Source organism: Polyodon spathula, chromosome 20, assembly GCF_017654505.1.
Source record: "Polyodon spathula isolate WHYD16114869_AA chromosome 20, ASM1765450v1, whole genome shotgun sequence".
NCBI lineage: Eukaryota > Metazoa > Chordata > Actinopteri > Acipenseriformes > Polyodontidae > Polyodon > Polyodon spathula.
Window position 1 is genome coordinate 1868599 of NC_054553.1, and position 21792 is coordinate 1890390.

Consider the following 21792-nt stretch of genomic DNA (forward strand, 5'->3'; position numbering starts at 1 on the left):
AGGAATCAGTAAGCAAGATATTTCTCCAGTGCAGTGGGAGTCAGGGATCTGCCCACAACAGTTCTGTTGTATGTCATGAGTAGACGTGACTAACCACAATGCCGTGTCACATGCCCCCATGCCACATGATATGTATGACATCCAAGCAGTCTGTTGTACCAGGGAACTTTTGACAAGCTGTGTATATATTGCTGGCAGCACTACAGGTGGGAGGGGGGAGGGGGGAGGGTGTCTACAAAGTCATCTGTCCACCTACCACTGCTGCTGTGGAAAATCAACACACATTCACAACCATGAGTGCTGACAGGTGGGACTTAGCTGATTTTAACAATACCCTAATGGGACACCTGGGAGCTGGAGTCAACTCCTAGCATGTGCTGGCAGTCAGTTACACTGTGTTGCGATTCTATAAATATGCATAAGAGGAGCCTTTACAGAACCCTACACACAGACACAACACACACACATGCACACCCGCCACGCTGAACAGAATGGCCTGGTTCTGTTTTTAAGATAAAGCAATGTGAAGGCACGTGTTTAAATGTAATATTTTAAAGTCTTTTTTCATTAAAGTTTGACAACAACAAAAAAAAAAGATATTCACATGGGGAGTATTGTTTTAAAACAATTAATATTTGTTTTCTACAACCAGGTGCTTGAAAAGTTGCCAGAAGGTTTCTTTGTGTTTCTGCCAACATGGTGTGATATTGTGAAGCCCGTTCTGTGAAATATCCACTGGACTCTGTGTCTGATTGTTCTGGGTGATACATACACAGAAAGCTCCATGTTTCACAACAGTCTAAGTGAAAGTCAGACCTGAGAAGAGCAGCTTGTAGTTTAACTCCATTGCGACTCCTCGTAGTGCTGCCTGGGTCAGGGCTGTGCACTCAGAGAGGCACATATCTCTCAACAGGCTTCCACTGACTAGGCTAAGGAAATGGAGACACAGTGGGTTCGCTTGTTCTTTAGGTGCGGTTACATATCAAGTATATGTATGATTTTTATAGGGGCCACTTTAATTAGGGAGCATTAGGAAAGGGGAATGCATATGGGCGCTCGGATCATCTGTGCCCGAGACTGCAAATGCAACTGAGAAATCAAGGGCTTGTGCATCAGGTGGCTGTAAGGAATGGCAACCACCCTTAGAGATTTGTGATTGACTGTGTGTGGTCAGAAACCAGTGCAGATTGACAGGGGAAGGCAATAGATGCAAAGGAATGTGGCATGTAAAGGACGTCAATCGATCTACCTGTAACTACAATCGCTGAATGCAGGTAAGGAGCAAGCAGCATGGACTGGAGGGAGTTGGGCAGGACACTGAGGGTGTGGCCATAAATGCCTCTAGTGGAAAATAAATTGATATTGTGACTTTGGAAAGTTAATCTCCCCAATAGGTACAGTTCTATTTTATGAAATGCTCCCTCATTATTACAATATTTGGTTTGGTTCATTCGCAGTTAGGTCATGTATACGGTTGATTGGAATGGTTTTTAATAATTGACTTTCTTTTTTTTTTTGACACGTAAGTCAGATTGAAAAAATAAACTGCAACATAATTGTAATCAATAAAAAAAAATTAAATTCAGCAATTATGCATCAAAAACACAAATGCAAAATGAAACCGAGGAGCATACTGAATAAATTCAAACTGCTCCTTTTCCAGCAGCTGTTCTGAGCTCCGCTGTGAGTTACAGTTTAACCTGGTGGTGATGCTATCTCTCCTGGGCTTGGCCAGCAGTGTCGGGTTATTTTTTAAAAGGACTCTTACTTAGTTCGCCAGGCAATTGAATGACTCTAATCAAACACTAGAGCTCAGTGCTCTGTGAGAAGATTCCCAAGACAGTGTGTCAGTGCGCTGTTTCCTGGCAGTCCCAGTCCAGTCATTGAGGGTTCATCCCTCGGGGTCTCAGTCTGGACAATACAAACATGGAGTCGTGGATTCCGCCTCACCAGGGCAGGAAGTTGTTGCAAGGTTAACTGCAGTCTCGAAATGCCCTGTGTCACATGTCTGGGATTTCAGACTGCGGACAAAGAGCTGGGAATTCTGGGTACTCGGACAGGAGCAATGGCTGAGTGGAAATGGATTGCTGGAGTGCCTCTCTTGCTTTGAGAGAATAAAAGGGGATTGGAGGGGCTTGTGACTGGGTTAGAATTATTCACCAGGGATCTCCCCCTGGCTCTCTGACTGTTATTATAATAAGAGGAGATTGGAGGGCCTTGTGACTGGGTTAGAATTATTCACCAGGGATCTCCCCCTGGCTCTCTGACTGTTATTATAATAAGAGGAGATTGAAGGGGCTTGTGACTGGGTTAGAATTATTCACCAGGGATCTTCCCCTGGCTCTCTGAGTGTTATTATAATAAGAGGAGATTGGAGGGGCTTGTGACTAAATGAAACAGTTGACCACAACCTACAGCAGCTTGCGAGATTTGCCTGTGTATCACAGGTCTGACACAATCCAGAGGGGTCTCTGTTGACCACCCTTAGAACAGGAAGATCCAGGAATCTTCTGGGATCTCCAGTCACATCCGAATTAGCATGATCCCAATCTCTGACCAGGCTCCCATGTGAATAACATGCTAAAGTTCTTTTTTTCCCAATTCATTTAGAATAAGATTTAATTTCCCAGTAAGAACAAGGCTTCTTAATTTCTCATAACTGAAATTCAAGACAGTATGAGAGCCTGACAAGTCTGCCAGGCCTGTTCCTCATATCTGGGATTCCTTTTTGTTTTGTATGAAGTCTCTTCTGAAACAGCACTGTTTGCAGAAAGACAATCTCAGGGTAAATGAAAACACAGCCCTTGATCTGATCCTTTTCCTCATTTGCAATGAAAACTCAAGCAGCTTCCTCAATGAAAGCTCACTTCCCCTAGAGCAGCCACACTGCCTCTGCACAATGGTATCAGCAGTTTGTTTTTACTTCTCAGCCACAGGGGAATCACATGATTTCACAATAATATAAAATCCATACTGTACATATACCACTTAACAATTTAAAAAATCACCAATAACAATTCAGTCTTTGCTGTGTACAGGCGATTTGACAACACTTTTTACGTTTACATTTTTTAGCATAAACAAGCAAGACTATATAGCACGTCTAGGCAATGCCATGTGAACTAACAGATGATATTCTACAGATATTTATAGATCAAACACAGAAGAAGAAGTTCATTCACCATCTATAGTTATTTGTTTTCTTCTCAATCTCCTTAGAATCATTTTGTCAAGCTGTATGATCGGTAAAGAAGTTCCATACTTAAATTTCTATCTGGATAAGCGCAAGCCTTTTGATTTCTTCCATCGAACTTTCCTGCTGAAGCGCCTCACAGCTGGAACAAGTGTGTCCATCATCAGGGGAGATCTCATTGGCTTCAGTATTACATGAGCTGTACCTGGCTAAGAGGGGCCACATCCTTCCTACAGGCTTCTGAGCCCACAGTGCTCTGTCTGTTTTCCTCTCTTTCAAAGCAGACTAGTCTTTTAAATTCTGATGAAGGCAAAAAAAGTAAATCATATTAGCTCTCCTCCAGCCCTGTACAGCTATTTACAAAGCAACACATTTCCTGCTCATGTTGTTCAAACTCAGAGCAATGTTCAGTCATTAGTCCCAGACAGCCAGTTCAAAAGTTGTGCAAAGGTACTCCGTTCTTGACATTTGATGTCAAAGGAGAATTCTTCAGGGTGCCTTCTATATGTACTCAATTTACCATATTACAAATTACATATGTTTACTAAATACTGGTATATAATAGACAGCATCCTGTAGCCAAGCCGAATGACTGATCTGTTTGAAGACAGATGCAGAGTGGAAGCTACGCAAACTGACTTTTTAGTCAAATCCAGTACCTTAAAAAGAGAAATACACCAAAACCTTGTTCTATATTAGCTTGAGCTTCAGGGAACAATCAGTGTAGTGCATTTGGAGTCTTTCACGCCAGTAAAGTTTCAGAATTGCATTAGTAGTGAAGTGATTAACGCCCTGTGGCTGCCCATCACCCTCTCCAGCCCCCTTACTCTACAGCCAGGAATGGGATTTTCCACAGAGGCATTGCCAAGTGACCTAGCTAGCCCCACTGATACTTGCCAAGAAAGAATTCAGGGGTTATTCTGCTTCCTGTTTTTTCTTTCATGCATGGCCCCTGAAGACAAACTCCTCTGGTTTTCCCAGAGGAAAGAGAACCAGTCACAAAAGTCCAAAATGTTTTTGTTTTTGTTTTTTTGGGGTTTTTTTTCCAGCACTCAGATCTAAATGCAAATGCCTGGAGGTCAGAGTTTGGACCATGACACCAATTCCTGTGCTCAAAAATAAACGCGATTCTATTTAAATAAAGGGTCTCATTGACTTGTGCCATTTAAGAGGCCATGAGCTCCCTGACCCCAATCTATCCACCCATCAGATTAGCAGTGCTGAAGGAAGTAGGGTTAGGAGGTGGATTCAGTCCTGAAACACAGATGCTTTTATGAGTTGCAATATCCCAGCTCTGTGGCACTTCCAGATGTAGGAGGATAAGCCCCAATACATCACTGTGTTAAAAGACAGAAGCTCATGGTGGAAAACAAATATATCTACCCACACCCCTGGAAATACGGAAGGGATGTCCATGTCGAGCCAAGAAATAATTCTGATTTTAAAACTGCCCCAAGAGACAAGAGTCTCAGTACGTGCAAAGTGCTTTTTATAAAAATAACTAACAAATGCAAAAACAAAAAACTAAAATGCATTTAAAAATGCCCCCCCCCCCTCTCTCTCTCTCTCTCTCTCTCTATTTCCTTCTCTCAATCTCTTCTCTCTCCCTCCCTCCCTCTTGTTCTCTCTCTTTCTCTACCTCTCTCACTCTTTCTTCAACAGGGTGTTGGTGTTTATTTAGGAAAAAAAAATCCCCCCCACAAAGTCTTCTCTGAACATTTCTGAGCACGTGGCTGCTAATTAGTAAGTGCCACTATATAATCACAGCAGCAAAGTAAATGCCAATTTAAACATCAGGCATGCATTTTGTGAAACTCATTTTCAAGAGTGCTAGAATTCAAATGGGTGTCTATTAAGAAATCCTTAATATGGTTCATACAGTGTCCATTTTAAACATGTACTTGACTCTTCAAGTGATGTGAGAGGAAAAACCAAAGCAGATTCTTCAAACACAGTTACCCCACTGTTGGGCTGTTGCATGTTTCCATTGACCACAATGTTTCCATTACCCCAGTCAGAAGTCAAGAAGCAGAAACACCCTTTTTGATCCCCAGCCAGGAACATGAACACAGTATCGCCCTTCTTTAAGGATTTCAACACAGCTTGTTCCAAAGTTTGGTGACAGTAAATGTTCATTAAAACAAAACCAACAGGCGTCTGATCTCCAGCTACACAACAGCTGTCTGCAAACTTTTAATTCCACCCTAAGAATCAGTGACAACACACTGTTAATGTCAAGTGAAGAGTACTTACTCTGTACCTATCTTTTAAACATATAAAAATGCTATCCATATATCTGTCTGACACAACCAGCATTTTCAAAATAATTTTCAGAATACACTGTATGCAGGGTGCCAGCTTTGATGAGCAGGAATGACCCCCTCTCGCTGAGAATCTTACTATTCTATGCCCATACAATGGCATAAAGAACAAACACATGTTTCCCACAAAACCATTTTTAACCATTTAAGGACCAGGCCAGAATCAGGATTTATTCCCAAACCCCCTCTAACATGTAAAAAAAAGAGTTTCTATAGCAACCCTACGGCAGCCTAGCAGCAGCATAAACACCTTGAACAGGTCCCCATCCCCACCAGCCCCATTCCCAGCCTCTACCCTCCACCCCATGTGGAGAAAGACAATTACTCACCGGCATCTTTTCTATCCCACAGCGAAGGAAGCCCCTGAAAAAACAAACACAGAGAACGCGGTAAGACACCCTGGTTTTATTTGTATTGATAATCTTGTAAAAATTACGATTTGGTGTGCATATCAGTGATCTCTTCCCCCTTGAAATGGTGAGTTCATCAAAAGAGTTTTGTGAAAAAATATCTCACACCCTCACTGTTTCCGAGGGAGGACATTATTGGTGCACACCCAAAGTGTACCGCTAGTGGTCATTCTTTTACTAGCCTTATTACTAAGAAAAAAAATATGCCGGTAACTTTATGAAATATATCAACTGGAGAAACCAATTAAAAGCGTGTATCATGAGTTAATAAAACAGAGAAATTCAGAGGGTATCCCTTTAATCTTTTTAGAGACAATTGCATACCACACCTGATGTTTTATGTTATGCATCACCATAACTGAAAAAGAGAAACCCAGAAACATAGATGTTTCAGTGTCTGTTGTGGCAGCTGTGAATAAACGGCTAGCTGTAATGTGTTGCTTCAATTTGATCCAGTTGCATGGCTTGTTTGAACGGTATCCCTGTGGTTTAGCTGATACCTTCCTGCTCACACTGATACGATCAGCATTCTACCCAGCAGCTCACTGAGCTCTTACTCTAACCATTGTGTCTATTTTTAGTACTTTCACTGGGTGTCTCAGTACCACCCATCCCACATCTTTTATTACAGTGCTTGGAGTTTTGTTTTCTTCTAATGTGGTCAGACATTCTGTATAACAGTATTTATAAACAGCTCACAAAAATGATTTCACAAACCCGCCTCTTCTGAAGCCAGCTCCATAGACACCCATGCCTATATCTAGAAACATCTTCATTGTAGTATTCTTTTAAATCTTCTTTTTCTGACTGTAAATCGTACACTATACTCTGCCACATTGAGCTGTTTCAGAATTCACCCCCCTAGATTGGCACGACACACAAAAACACATAGCAACAGAACCATAACTGCGTTAAACAAAGTGATATTTAACTTTTTTGTTTTGTTTTTTTACTCATGAGTTTATGCAGCGCTAGCTTTAGATAGTTTAGCGGTTTGCTAAGAACTCCACGTGTGGTCTGGTAGCCTTTAGGATTCATTATCCCAGTTGGAATGGTAAATTCCGAGCCTTTACAATCTTAAGATGGAGCTCCTTTGTATTTTTATATGTATATATATTGAGATTGTTAAACTCGGGCTTGTGTGTTCTGTATCTTTAAATTACCAGCGGTGGACAATGTCACAATACAGGTCTCTTCAATATTATCCTAAATAATACCTTCATACTAAAAAACTACAGCAGTTCATGCACCTCACAGGCAAAGACAAACATGTTTCATGATCTTTCTGTTTTTATCTACCTCTTAAATGTTAAACATGTAAAAGAATAAAAGAAACGTTTAATTTTGTAATATTGTATTATATTACTGTTCCATTTCTTCACAGTGGAGATCTTTCTGATCTCCTCTGGTGCTTTTCTGACCCGTCAATTGTAAACAGATGTCTTCTTGGATGACATCCACAGATTCCAGGGTTAATTTTAGATCCCGTTTTATAGAAGACCGATTTTCCCACGTTTTCTAGCTTGTGTTTGACGTCAAAGGCAGGTCTTTCCAATCCAAAGGAATTAACCTTTGCTATAAATTCCCAGAAATAAAAAACAAAGGAATCTGTCAGACTTAGCCTTACATGACATGTGACTGGTCAGGCGAGGAATGTCAAAGAAGCAGCACCCTCTTCTTTTCACAAACTGTCATTGTGTCGTTGTGTAATATACACATGCTGCGTTGTACTGTGCTGTACACTTGTGCCAGTTGTGTGTCAACAAAGAAGCAACTGTTCTGAAATGCTGGGTTTTTTTGTTTGTTTGTTTGTTTGTTTGTTTTTTACAGTTTCCAGGTAGTGGATTGCAACATTTCCAGTGTGCAAGTCTAAGTCATGAAGGGTTTTTTAAAAAAAAAAAAAAATTTTAATTAGTTTTGTTTTTCTTTAAAACCAAGGTATGACTTGTCTTTTCAAATGGAATTTAAACCAAAGTCTGCTTTGGAATACGAGACCTGTTAATAGTAAGCATGGCCTGATTGCCAGGTCTTTATGAGCATGCTCCCGTGGAACAATTCATCATTCACTCCATTCCAGCACCCACAGCACAGGGCCTGGAATGTCAGTTACTTCATGGAGTCACGTGATCCACAGTCTGTGCAACGCTGTGCAGTTTGAAAAAAAGCACTTTTTTTTCCTTAGTGCTTCTGTGTCTCAGGATTTCAACAAGCCAGTTTCACGCCTCTATAAAAGACCACACTAAGACCAGAGCTTAAATATTTCTAATAAAAGTTACTATAGATTCCCTACTGCAGATTTCATTCAAATTCAATGAGCAGCACTATTGCAAAACTACACATTTACAGAAAAAAAGCATTGTAGTTGTCATAGTTTTTCAAGCTTTAATTTACAAGCTGACAAATAAAATACATTAAACAGCATGTTTTTAATTCATGTATTCTACAAAGCAAAATGCCTGTTTGTAAACTACGAACTATAACCTGTGATGAAGCAGACGAAGCACTGATTCATAGCAGCAGCAGCAGTAAACACAAGCCTCTACTTACTTTTGCCCTCCTAAACAGTGAGCACAAACAGCTGAGGAACGGCATGGTGGAGAAAGTCCGAAGGGGTGTCCTGGACTCCAGGGACTAGCTCACTGCTCCATTCCCCCTTGGGGGGGGGGGGACCTGTGAGTCGATACACTGTCCTGAGCCTGCTGCTGCTGCTGCTGCTGCTGCTCGTCTGCTGGGGATGGATGGAGGACAGATGTGGGAAGGAGGCGGGGCAGGGGACTAGCATGCCTCTCTCTGCTGTTCACAATGGGAGGCAGCAGGCAGAGATGCTCCTCGCATACTAATGCTGGACTGAACTTTCTGATGGCATTGCATGCATCATAACCTGCTTGTGCACTGTCCAATGCTGAGCATGCTAGATTATTCTCAAAGCCATGTTAACCTTTTTATATTGCAACGAAGTATAAATTGAACATTGTTACTGCTGAAGCTTAACCCAGGACCTCGCTTTGTCCTGACGTACGATTCCATATGTTCAAATGCAGGTCTCTAGCACTGTTATCTAGGGAGCTATAGTATTTGTGGAAAAGGGGTTCTTTCTTCCAAACTGTGTTATTCTGAGAACTTTCAGTACCAGAGCCCACAAACCTATGAAGGAATACAAAGTTGTGTTTCTAGGCTACCAGAGGAGGCATTATTAACCACGCTCCCTAACTTCTACCAAGGTCAAATCGACACGGAATGGCGGATTTCGGATTTGACATTTTTGTACTGCCTTTATTAACTTGTAGTCACATTTTCCTTGCATTCCCAATGCGGTTGAAATATGGAGCAGCACCCACACAGTGTGTTCTGTTGTCCATTTCAACAAAGGCTGAAACTGTTTGGCTCAAGGGTCTGGATGCAGTTTCAAAAGAATGTTGTGCTTCAGCTATGCGAGAGAGAGAATGCTGAATATCAGCAGGAGGACAGGATCAGCAATACACCAAAGTGAATTAAAAAAAATAGACTCAGAGAACAAGAGGCACTGATGAGAAATGAATTTTAATTTTACTTAATGACAGGATTTGCATAACTATTAATTCAATAACATTATTCTGATAGCTTGGCAGAGACACTTAACTTACAATGCTCACATCTCTGCAAACTCAAAAAGCAAATCGCACAGAGAGAATTACAACACGTGGGGAATAAAATCAGATGTCCAAAGAAGGGAAGGGCAAGCCACATGTCACATCATGGCATCTAGTCAGGTTTCCAACAGGGATGATGGGGAAATAATTTAACAACTGATGTGTATTTTTATCGAAAGCTGAACACGTATGCCATGAATCTTCTCGCCTGACTCCCAGGGACAGGCAACAACAATGCCATTGATTTGAGCAGGCTGTACACAGGAAGGGCATTGTGTGGAGGAGTGCGTGGGTTTGGAGGAGGTCAGAGAGCAGAGAGCTCAGCTAATAACACAGTATGTTCTCTATCAAGGCAGAATGGTCACAAATAAAAATGACCTTCTCTATTGGGACTCCTGGAATCTATTCATGGAAAAGAACTCCGAGGTTAAACCATGAGATGGAAAACACTGACCCTACACGTGCCACCAGCAAGGAGCAGCAACAGGGTGGGGAGCCGGGAGGGGGGGGGGGTCATTAAACCCTTTAGAAATCACAGACACAACGTTGTGTTAACACTGATTGTGACTCTGAGATGAGACGAGATGATATATATATATATATATATATATATAACGGGCATAGATATATAGTATATATATATATATATCTATATATTTACAGCCCGTTCTAAATGGCAGCATGTTTACAAGCGGGAATCAGTTCCCTGACGTTTTTAAACACCCAACCCCTTTCTCTACTGTATAGGTATGTGATTGCCCGTTCTAAATGGCAGCATGTTTATTCAATGGATTGTTCTTTTCCTCACCTTTGCTCTTTCATTACAATGGGATTCGCACAGTGCCAGCTGCTCAGATCAACAGCAACCTCGCTGCTGGTTTTATTACGTCACATTTCTTTTCCTTTCACGTTTGGTCGTAGGAAAAACGCAATAAGCAAACAAAAAACGAACAAAGTTAAATACACAACAATAGAAGCTGAGTATATTTGTGCAGGAGCCATTAAGCATACATAACAAAGCCCATTGTCAGTCTCCTCCTAGACACTGATACGCACAAACCCTGTCAGACACTCATAAACTGGATGCACACAACCCCCCCCCCCCCCCCCCCCCGGGGCTGTACCTGTGAATAACCTATTGAAAGAGCTTTCACTTTTTTTTTTTCAGGGCATGCCTGGAACAGGTGTTGACGTTAAGGAAATGCAGCAAACAACGTAAACCGAGTGACTCTTTACTGCTTTTATTTTTAGAATTGACGATTAACTTCTAGCTCCTCCTTGTGGACACATTAAGTATTAAACCCTCTATTGTAAATTGGACACTTCCATCAGACGCAGCCTCTTATAGAATACACATATGAAACCTCTTTAGAACGCCAGTTCCACTGCAGCAGCCCAGGGTAGCGGTGATAAAAACCGGATTGTGGTCAGGTGGCTGTTGAGCCCTTCAGCTCCTGGTGGTCCCACCCAGTCCATGACTGAACTACCCACACAACCTCTTTTTTACATGATTCTTCACTTTACCGTGGGTTTAGTATGAGTCTTTCACTGTGCCTTTACTGTGTGTTCACCCACCTCTAGGGTACTTTGCCATGCTTTTAACAAGTTATCTGCAGATAAAGGGACAGCCCCCTTCAGAGCATGCTTGAGACCGTGCTTTGTCGCTGCCTGTGCTGTACCAGGGTTATGTGAATAAACTGAGGAGTTTGGTATCACAGACTTATGGTACAATAAAGAGTTCATTTATCCTCAATTACATGCTTGCTGGCCCCTTTGCCATGAAACAGCAACAACAAAATCAACCTGTTACTTTAAAAAAAATAATAATATTAACCCTGCTTCTAAAACAGCCCCCTTCTGGGAAGCCCAACAGCTGATTTGACAAAAATAAAAATGACATGTGAGGGAGCAGCTGAACCAATGGGAATAGCAGCTGTAAAAGAACACTGCAGGCAGTGTCACATCTTGTTAGGGGTTCAGAGCTTTTGATAATGTTTTGCTAATTCTGAGGGGAAAGCTAGAAGGAAATTCACGTTGTGTTTTTGATTGCACCCTTACAAGCACTGATCATAGTGAAAGCACAAAAAAGTGTAATACAACATAGTGAAAGCATGGTCAAGCATAGGGAAGCATTGTAAAGTCCCCAGAGAGATATGATAATTGCATATTTATAAAGCTGGTGAACTATTGTAAATGCATAGGGCATCCCTGCAGAAAGTAGTGTAAAAATGCAAAAAAAATAAAATAAATAAAAACAGTGCAGATGGACAGTGGTACATTTTTATAAAGGTGCTGTCACAAGTTTTAAGACAGTGATTTTCAAGACAAGCAGTAATCAAATGCTGTCAAACTTATAGCCAAAAATACAGCTGACCTCCATCCAAGACTGTGTAAGACACTGTTGTGACTGTCTAACACAAACGACAAGTTATCTAAAAGGAACAGGTAGTTTTGTAGTGTGTGACCTGCAGGAACTACAGTTAACAAACTGCTGGTTCATCAACAGACTAGATCACCTCCACTTTCAGTATATATAATTATCTATCTGTTTAATGTCATTTTGACATGTGTTCTGCATCATTCTCTAATTATCATTAAACAGAGACAGGTTTTATTATTTATTATCTTTCAGTTTTCGTAGTTGGAAAAGGGAGCAGAAACTACAGTGAAGAACCATTCTGAAACCACCTTGCTTCAGAATATCAGCTTATAGGAGTCTTTTCAGAAGGCCTGTAGCTAAAGAAAATGTGTTTTGGACTGGAAAATAGGATACCGCTGTAACAAGTAAAAGCAAAGAAAATCGTTAACACTTCAGAATTAATTCAATGCAAAGTCTTTTTGGCACACACCTCGTGCACTTGGCTACAATTCTCAGACTCCAGGCAATGATCCCCCCAGCCAAAGTGGCATGTCTTTGTGCTGTTCTGATTTATATTCTGATAATGCTTATAGGCTAGTTCCTGTCAGTTTATCAACAGAGCTTCTCTCCCTAGAAGAACTCCTTATAGAATTGATGTCTGCTTTTCTTAGAATCTACCCACAACAACAGGACTCACGCCAAGACTTACTGGAACATTTCTTATAAAAGGCTGTATTGTCTCCCCTTCTTGGAGACATGTATAAATCCTGCAGCTGGTATTTAAAAAAAAAAAGCCAGTTTGGGTTTTAAAACATAACTCTCAACAAATGAACATATTTTTTCATACTTTCATGGGGCAAGATAAAGGTATGATTGATTACTCCAGGGAAAATCCTTACAAGTGTTCTGTTTGTTAAGTTTTGTTGCTCGTACAATTATTACATTGTAAAATATGTTCAGCGTTTAAAGAGACAGTCCAGCAGACAGAGACATACTACACAGACTGATCGGCAGGCAGATATCAGAAGATGATTTAAACAAAGATTTAAAACACAGCAGTATCATGTAAGTACAATATAGTGCAGGTTTGTTGTGCAACATAAATATTATTTGAGTGGTCAGCAAAGTGCTCGTCGTCATGCTATGTGGAATTCTAACTGCATTCTCTGTCCGATTTATGTATTTATTTATTTATGTTGGTTGAATAACAGTTATGCCAGTTATGCACAAACCACTCAAGATAACTTATCAGAAAGTTATATGTTGCAGGGGTATGCCGCATGGAAATAAATGAGGGGCAGAAAGAACATGTGAAAAGGGTGTAATCACAGAAGGTGTGATTGTGGCATCGCTTGACGTTATGAATACAGTAATACAGTATCTGACAGTGAGGTAAGTAAGTAAACAGCTAAGTAAACAGTTGCGTACTCCATTAAAGAACAAACAACCAAAAAACGAAACACATACACCTAACGTAGCGGCAATAATTCTGGAAACACTTTTAATATATCTGATACTATAAGCATACAGTAGAAGACATACACACAGCCGTCATGTTAATAGCTGTATAAATGTTAGAGTAGGCAGTGACACAGCAGATATAGACAGGATCCACAGTTGCATGCATATAGTAATCAATAGCCACTCATATAAAGAATAATATAAGAAAAAAGTGTGGTTTTCTTTCCCAGCTACTGTTTCCAGTCTGTAATCTGTTTTAGACACCATTAAAAAAAAGCATTTGTTAATTTAGTGTTGTGGTTTGATACAGACAGATTAGGCTGGCAAGGAGAAAAGCCACAAATACCCGGCTGACAGCATCAAGTCTGCAGAGAGAGTAATCTGGGGTTTCTATCTGAGAAGGAAGGTGAGAAGACGAGGCATTCACTACTTGTGTGTCATCTCTGTAACTGCTCTATATTCTACATTGACAAGGAACGAAACGTAATGAGCCTTTCAAAGTATCAGCTGGATATTCAGGAAAATACATTTGACTGCAGTTAGAAAGGTAAAACTCCCAGTACCCATTGAAATGAGTTTTGTGAGTTTCATTATAAGTCATACACACAAGGTGAAGACATTGCACATTCTAGGTAAAAGGAAAAAAACTCTGTGAAGGAAAACCAAGCTATCGCTAAAACTCACTATCATTTCCAAAAAAAGCGGCTATCGATTCCAAAAACAGGGCTAATTAAAAAAAAAAAAAAAAAGTGCCTATGGATGTTCAGTGTTTAGTTTTTGTACACCACGATGCACTTTCACAATACCTGTTTCAGTTCCCTCGAGGTGTCTAACCACAGACCCAGCACTACGCTACACTACAGTGGTGCATTGCTTTCTGCTGAGCGGCAGACATGACTTCTAGACTCAAAGCCAGGCTGTCATTAAATTTAACTTTAGCGTCTTGTCATACCACAGAAAGAATACAATTGTTCCAAACAAGACAAAGAATGAGCCAGATGTTTGGCAGGTTGTGATAGGAACCAGGTGGTTAAGTGACTACTAATTACATAAATGGACAGAACTTTTAACACTCAGACAGTAAAGAATGATATAATCTCAACAGGAAAGCCTGTAACAAAAGAAAATAAACTGTAATTTAATATTCAGTGATTTCAATGACTTCTGCAACTATTACAGTGATATATGTTTTTCTTTAGCTTACAATAATGCTTGTATGTGTAAATCCGTGGTTAACTAATGTCTACACAGACATACAATCGGCACTTGCAAAGTATTCTGTAACCCTAAACTTTACCCTAACCCTAACCCTAACCCTAACCCTAACCCTACCCCTACCCCAAACCCTAACCCTCACCCTCACACTAGCCCAGATGATTAGATTAGCAATAGTATGGCAGCTGGAGACACAATATTTACAGAATATTTAGTAACTAGCATCCTTTATAGTTCAGTGTAACATTGACATTTTTCTACTGATCTTTAACAGAATGTCTTGAGTACCACAATATCTTATTAACCGGGACCAAAGTACTGTCCATAACAGGGTGGTAGATATGTTCGCATTTCCTTAAAGAAGCAATGCAGAGGTTTAGCATATGCAACTTAGCAAGGAAAACCGGATTTCTATAAGCAATCATTACACCATACCCTTATTCTGCACCGGTCGAAACTGAAACATACTGTTTCATGCATGTGGGAGCAACATGATGGCTGGAGACAAAGATTCTTCATGACAGCTTCCTCCTCTTTAATCCTGATTAGGCTTCCTGAAACTCTCACTTGACAGGTATGGATTTTAATAAATTGCACATCAAAATCTGGGATTCAGCCAAAACCTCATCACACATGGGGCTTGGCTGTGGTGAACACAGATAGGAGGCTTTCCAATCATAACATCTCTCAGTTCCTTTAAGTAAAACCTTATTGTCCATATTATAGCAGCTGGCAGATGATTGGTTTTGATATTGCTAAATTCGGCAACATACCTTGAAGAGCAATTCCTTTCCAAATCTCTTATCTCCTCACAGCAAGCAGGTTTTAAATTTTCTTGGCATTTCATAACATGCAATTTTTCAGTCAGCAAGAACAATCAAATGCCTGAAAGTGTGTTGAAGAAACATGGCTTTACAGGAAAAATGTAAACCCCCTCAGTTTACTCCATGTACATTTTTTTTTAGTTTTTGGCAGAAAATTTAATTTAACAAGACATCAAGGTTTATTGCTGTAAAGACTGGGCAGATGTGTTGCTTAGCAGGTCTAAGCTCCAGGTAGATTTACAGTAGCAAAGCATCAGAAGTATAGTCATATTAACTCATATTTTTGTCTCTAATGGAATTATTGCAAGAGAGGAAATCTAAACTATATTATATTTTCCATTTTCTAAGCACGTCGGGTATGATTGAAAACTTACCAGGCAGCATTGACAAGTGGCTGTTTCATAGTTTTCTTCAAGACACTCAATCAACATGTACCATTCATCTCTGGGTCCAGAAATGTTCACTCCTTCCTTGGCATGTTCCCTGGACTTTACAGAAGACTCTGTATTAATCGGTTCACAGGTCCTCTGAACCCAACGCCCAGGGAAACCTGCTTTGTTAGAAATCAAAGGTTTGCTATACCTCTTGGCAATGGTTTCTTCCACCATTGCCCAAGTACAGTCTTCGGAGAATGCTATGGCGCTGGGCTTGTGCTTTATAACTCGGGCAGTTTTGGGTTGAAAGGGCCTAGCTCCATCGACCAGATCCTCCAAAACGATGGGGTAGTCTTCTGGAATGGAAGCATAATCGGGGTCTTCATCATCACTGTTGCTTCCAGCTGCAAAGAGGACTCCATACTCCCATTCTTCAGGATCCCCCATGTTTGAAGCAGTTTAACAGAGAAAGAACGGCTTAGCATTTGCAGACAAAACTGAGTCTGTATTTGCCATTGGCTTGTTTTGGCTACATTGTTGCGCCCTTTAGCTGTGGAGGCAATCCTCTGGGTTCTAAAAGTTTTACAAAGTTTTTAATCCCATTTACTTAACCTGATTGGACCACAGCATCTTGTGTTGCTGAGTTGCTGTTTCTGTAAAACAAAAGAAAAAATAATTGTTGATGTACTCTAAACAGACTCCAATCTCTCATCTTGAGCTGGTTACAACAATATACAGTATATTCATATACAGACATGCACAGTACAAACATACAGTAATAAAGCAGTAAAACCCAAGGCAATGATCTTTCTAAATATAGTCTGATGTATTATTATTTTTTTCTTTTTTAGCATATACCACACATAATACAAGTGAAAAAATTCAACAATAGTAATGTTGCCAAGGTTTATGAGAAGTAAAAAAGCTATAGTGTCAGTCACTCCCACTCATGCATGTTTATTTCCTGCTTGAAGATTTTGACATCTACCTGTGCTATTGAACACTGGAATCAAATTCATTCCAGTAATTTGCTTTCATCTTTTTTTTTTATAGCGGTCTTGTGTATATCAATAGATTATATATATTCCCAAAACGTAGATTATTTAGAAAAAGCTAGGGAAGTATGATTGGTATTCCTGTGAGCCAGTTAGCTATGGTGCCTGCTTGGGCACGCTTATCAAGCCCCTATCAATAATATTTACCCATACCACAGACAGACACACTGCTTTGAAGATACCATCGCAATACAAACTGAGGATCCTTTCAGAATTGTTCTTCTGAAAACTCAGAAAATAGAAAATGCTACAAGTAGCTACAAAGCTTTTGGGGGAAATTCCTTAAAACTTTTACATACCTTTGAGTTATGGAATTGTTTTGAATTTATTTCTAATTTTCTTTCCATCAATAGCACGTAAAGAACTATAATGGGTTTGCCTTAAAAAAGCCTTGTAAATCTCCTCATCGAGGTGTTTGCATTGGTTTATACATACTGCAGCCCTGTTTCAGCTGAATGTTTATCAACATAAAATAAGGGCTTTACTTTTAATTAATTTTTTATGCAAATATTGTGGGTAAATTCCAAATTATGTTTCTGGTAACACTGTAAATTAAGTGTCTCTATTTACTGTGTACAGTATTTATATAGTTACTTACACATGAACATACACATGCTTACAGTGTTATTATGCATAGTTACAATTTACTTAACGTGTAAATCTTTTTGCAAATCTTAACCTTAACCCTTTTCTGATACAATTGTATACTTGTAAAAAGATGTACACATTGAGTTCATTGTAGCTATGCATAATGACATTGTAATTATGAATAAGTGCACATGTATTTACAAAGTAACTACTATGTAAATGCACAATAATTAGAGACATTTAATGTAAAAATGTTACCGTTTTTAAAAATAATGGGCACGGAATCATAATGAAATCAAAGGTCCTGGAGAATCCCATATAGTGTCACTGTAGCTAGGAAGTTGTACTTCAATCTGCGTATAAACTAACCCTGTGTAAGGGGTTGTGGACCACACATTCCTTACATCAAAGGCATGAAAAGGCACCCACATATCACTTCAAAAGTCAAAGAGAAGTCATCACAGCTGAGATCTCAGCGCCCGCAAAAGCAAAAAAAAAAAAAAAAAAAAAAGAAGTGATTTGCAATCTGATCATCTTCATCTGCCGAGACCAACGTGTTACAAAGTATTAAGCAATTCGTAATTCCTTTCTCGTCTTTTGTTAAATTGGAAATTAATTGCTAGTTGCTGTTACTGTCTGGTGTCGTGAATAACTGTGACAAAATTTGTGTACAGAGATGAACAGCTCAGCAATGCTGAGTGTGTCAGGGTAGACACACACACACACACGCACAGAGATACATGCAGGCTTTTTTACTGGATGATAATCATAAGGGTAATGTATGAGGGTAATTAGAAAAAGTGGTGGAAACATCAAAACTACTGTTTGCTACGCGGGGGGGGGGGGGGGGGGTCAAGTCAGCTTAGATGGAGGTAAAGGTTTTGGGATTCAATTCAAATTAAATCAAATAGCTCCCTCACCTAACTCTTTTTTTGTCTTTGAATCTACCCCTTCAATCTGATAATCTCCCTGAGTTAGGACCAGCAATACGAAATATAACTCCTTTCCTTCAGCCGTCTTAATAGAGGGACTGCACAATTCATCCTCTGTATTAACTGCACAGGAGCCATGTTAGTTTGATTGTACTGTGGGTGGCAAACTTAAGCTACGGTGACGTTTTGAAGTTCATTTTCGAAGATCTTTGCCAACATTGTGAATGAAATCTGTCTGGTACTACACCATTCAATGCCTGCCAACATGGTTCACCCTGCTCTCGTCAGACAGGCTTGGAGATGAGGATATGCCAGGATCACTGTGTTAATCTCTCACACGCTCTGGAGTATGGAGACACGACACACAAAAAATCACTGGACTAAGGTGCTTGTCATACCGGTAAAGCATGTCTAAACTAATCAAATCAGTTACAGGTTAGTATGTGTCTGATTCATTCATAAAACACACCCAGAAATAAAACAAAGTTAAACTTGTGAACCTGTAACCAGAAACTCCTTCCAAACTAGCATTGAGTCATGACTCAAATTCATGATTTTTTTTTTTTTAAATCTCTATAAACTTTCTGAAAACTCGATAAATTGTTTTCAGTCCCCTTCTGATTGCAAAACTTAAATCCAATGTTAAACGCCCCATGCTGGCTCAAATCAGTATAGCACAACAAATGAAAGTAAACATCTGTTCACAGCCCTTCGTATGAAAGCCCTGACTCATCTTGTAGAAGCAGTAATTGTACATTGTTAAACATCTTCTTTCTATAGAATGACCTCTTTAGCTGGCCGCAGCAGGAAAGGGTTAAAGGACACGAGTTGCACATTGAAAGTGTTTTCCATGAGCAATGAGCAGCACCTCACACACTCAGTCTTCCTGGAGAACTGTTGAGTCTTGCAGTGCACAGGAGAGCTTTGCTGACAGGCTAAGCAGAAAAGTTGAAACTGAGCTCTACATACTGTAAAAAGAAGAACAACAAAACATACCTTGATTCTGTCGAGTACAGAGTACACCAAGTTACTTCATTGAAGAAAAGCTGATGTGGAAAAACATGGCTTAAACAGCAGAGGAGTAACTAAATTCCCCCGGTGTGTGCGCAAGTCAAGACACACAAGCTCAAAGGCCAGGTTTTCCATTGGCTGTGTTCCAAGGCGCTCTCTCTCTCTCTCTCTCTCTCTCTCTCTCTCTCTTTCCCCCTCTCCCTCACTCTCAACCTCTACTACCTTCTCTACCTCTCTTTCTCTCTCTCTCCTTCAGAGTCAAATCACATGTGGAACAGAGAGTCTGTTCACTAAACACTGATGACATCACCTCTCTCGGAGAGAGTGCTGCTAAGGGTGAGAAAAGAACCATTAACTCAATTCAGATCAAAGGTAAAACAAAACGAAACAAAAATGTTAGCGGTGTCATTTTAGCTCTGTGCCATCTGGCCTTTCCTAATGATTTAGTTCTAATAATCTTTTGAAGTGCATAAGATTTCATATTGTTTGCTTCTAATCTCTAACTGTATTGTATTTATGGTCTTCCCTCATTAAAGTTCCCTTGTAGTAAAAGCATATCAAAGTGTGATAAAGGACAATGAAAACATTAAAAAGCATAGGTAAGCATTGGCAAGACCAGTGAGGTCATGGTATGTACATACCATACCAGCCAACAAGTACTGAGAAGAAAACAAAAAAACAGTAATGCATTTTAGTACCACAGTTGCTGTCATTGGCCTAAGATTGATTACTTACTTAAACTTTTTTTGGACTGTTAGTATTACAGTATGTCACTGACATGCGCATGTTCAATAGATGGATAAATAGATAGACATGGAGTCAGAAGAGACAGAAGACAGACGAGAAGAGGAAATGCAATGGCTGCAGAGGATCATGACATTTCAAAGCCCCTTGATCAAAACAAAAAAATCAACTGTTATTAAAAGTAGCATCCAATACCATGTATTAAAATCAGTAACATGTTTAACAACAACTCTTTAAAACGTGGATTTAAAATATAAATATATATACTCACACAAATTGGGCTTTGACAAGCTAGCACAGACGTATTGTTGTCAACATATTTGTAGTATATGCATTAAGCAATTCGTAGTTCCTTTCTAGTCTTTTGTTAAATTGGAAATTAATTGCTACTTGCTGTTACTGTCTGGTGTCGTGAATAACTGTGACAAAATTCATGTACTTAGATCATGTTAATCAACTACAGAAATTAAAATGTTGTTAACAGTATTGTATATTGTACCAGAGAATGACATGGTCTGCAAGACAAATAAGGTATTTACATCATGGACACGCACACATACACACGCACGCGTGCACACACACACACACAAACACTGTGTATAGTGGATAGGAAGTCAGATGGGGCAAAACTTTTATCTCGGAGCAGATCAATGGAACCTTTGCAAAAGTCCCATTTCCAAAGCTGAAGTCTGAAAAGCTGTGGTACTGGCACTGGCATTTAGTATCAGGGCCATGGATAGACTAGAATTAGGAACATTATGTGTTCATTATAAATTATAGGGTTAAAGTAGCAGGCTTCTACCTTTACATACCGTTATTACCAATATTTTTACCTGAGAAAGTGAAACAGGAAAGTAATTAGACACTTTCCTCTTTATCGCAGTCCTGGACAGTTACAGAATCAACATGGCATGTCCAGAGTTTTAACAAGCGAGCTCCTTCTGCTATGTATTACTTTACAACTAACAAGCATCAGTAACAACCTAATGCAGATTAAACAATAACCATGTACCTTGTCATGCCTGTGGCACGGGACTGTGAACATCCAGAGACAGTGCAAGGGTGGAAGAGTCAATACTGTGCTATTGAGATTGTATCTCTGCTTGCACTGTTTAATCACATCTCACAGCTAGAGGTTCAAAGCAGGGCCTGTTTGGTGAAAGGATCTCAGTGTCCTTTAATTAACATTCTGCTTTGACTATATTAGCATGCTTTTCAAGGGTCAAAAGAATATCTGCAAAGCTGGTTTGAGTCTTAATAATTCACTGTGCACATATTACATCAAACATCATGAAAGCACACATTTTAATTCATGATGAACATGACCTAACTGGGTAATGCACAGTGCCAGCCTGGCCCTATAGGAAACCATGCAGTGTGCTATTGACTAAAGAGGCACAAAGAGGAAATGAAGAAAACATTGATCGCCTTCATAAGTGGTGATATTGATGACATCCGTTGATTACATTATAGGACATGAAAGTACATGGCCAGCCTCTTTCATCTTTCTGTTTTCTCACAGTTGCTTGTCTTAAGCCATTTGAGCGTGTCAGGTTGCCAGCAGTGAGCGCGTTGATTGCTGCTCTGTGAGATGTGTGCCTTTGTCCATATATTATAACAGGTGCAGGTATTGGACATGGAATTGTCTTTAATTATCTCAAGTGACCTTCAGTTAA

General features: G+C 39.8%; 1 protein-coding gene across 3 annotated transcripts in view; it reads right to left on the reverse strand.

Annotated features, from left to right (window-relative positions):
• Window positions 1–19555, reverse strand: part of LOC121295505 (stAR-related lipid transfer protein 13-like) — a 57846-nt gene extending 38291 nt beyond the window's left edge. The window contains exons 1-3 of one of the 3 annotated variants that reach the window (XM_041220196.1): window positions 19358–19555; window positions 15787–16439; window positions 5844–5877 (exon numbers count right to left, since the gene is read on the reverse strand). In XM_041220196.1, coding sequence (XP_041076130.1) covers window positions 5844–5877; window positions 15787–16233 — 481 coding nt within the window. In that variant the 5' untranslated portion in view covers window positions 16234–16439; window positions 19358–19555. Of the gene's footprint in view, window positions 1–5843; window positions 5878–8471; window positions 8658–15786; window positions 16572–19357 lie in introns of those variants that run through there. The other 2 variants (XM_041220197.1, XM_041220200.1) reach the window with 2 other exon arrangements.
• Between the last annotated feature and the right edge of the window lie 2237 nt (window positions 19556–21792).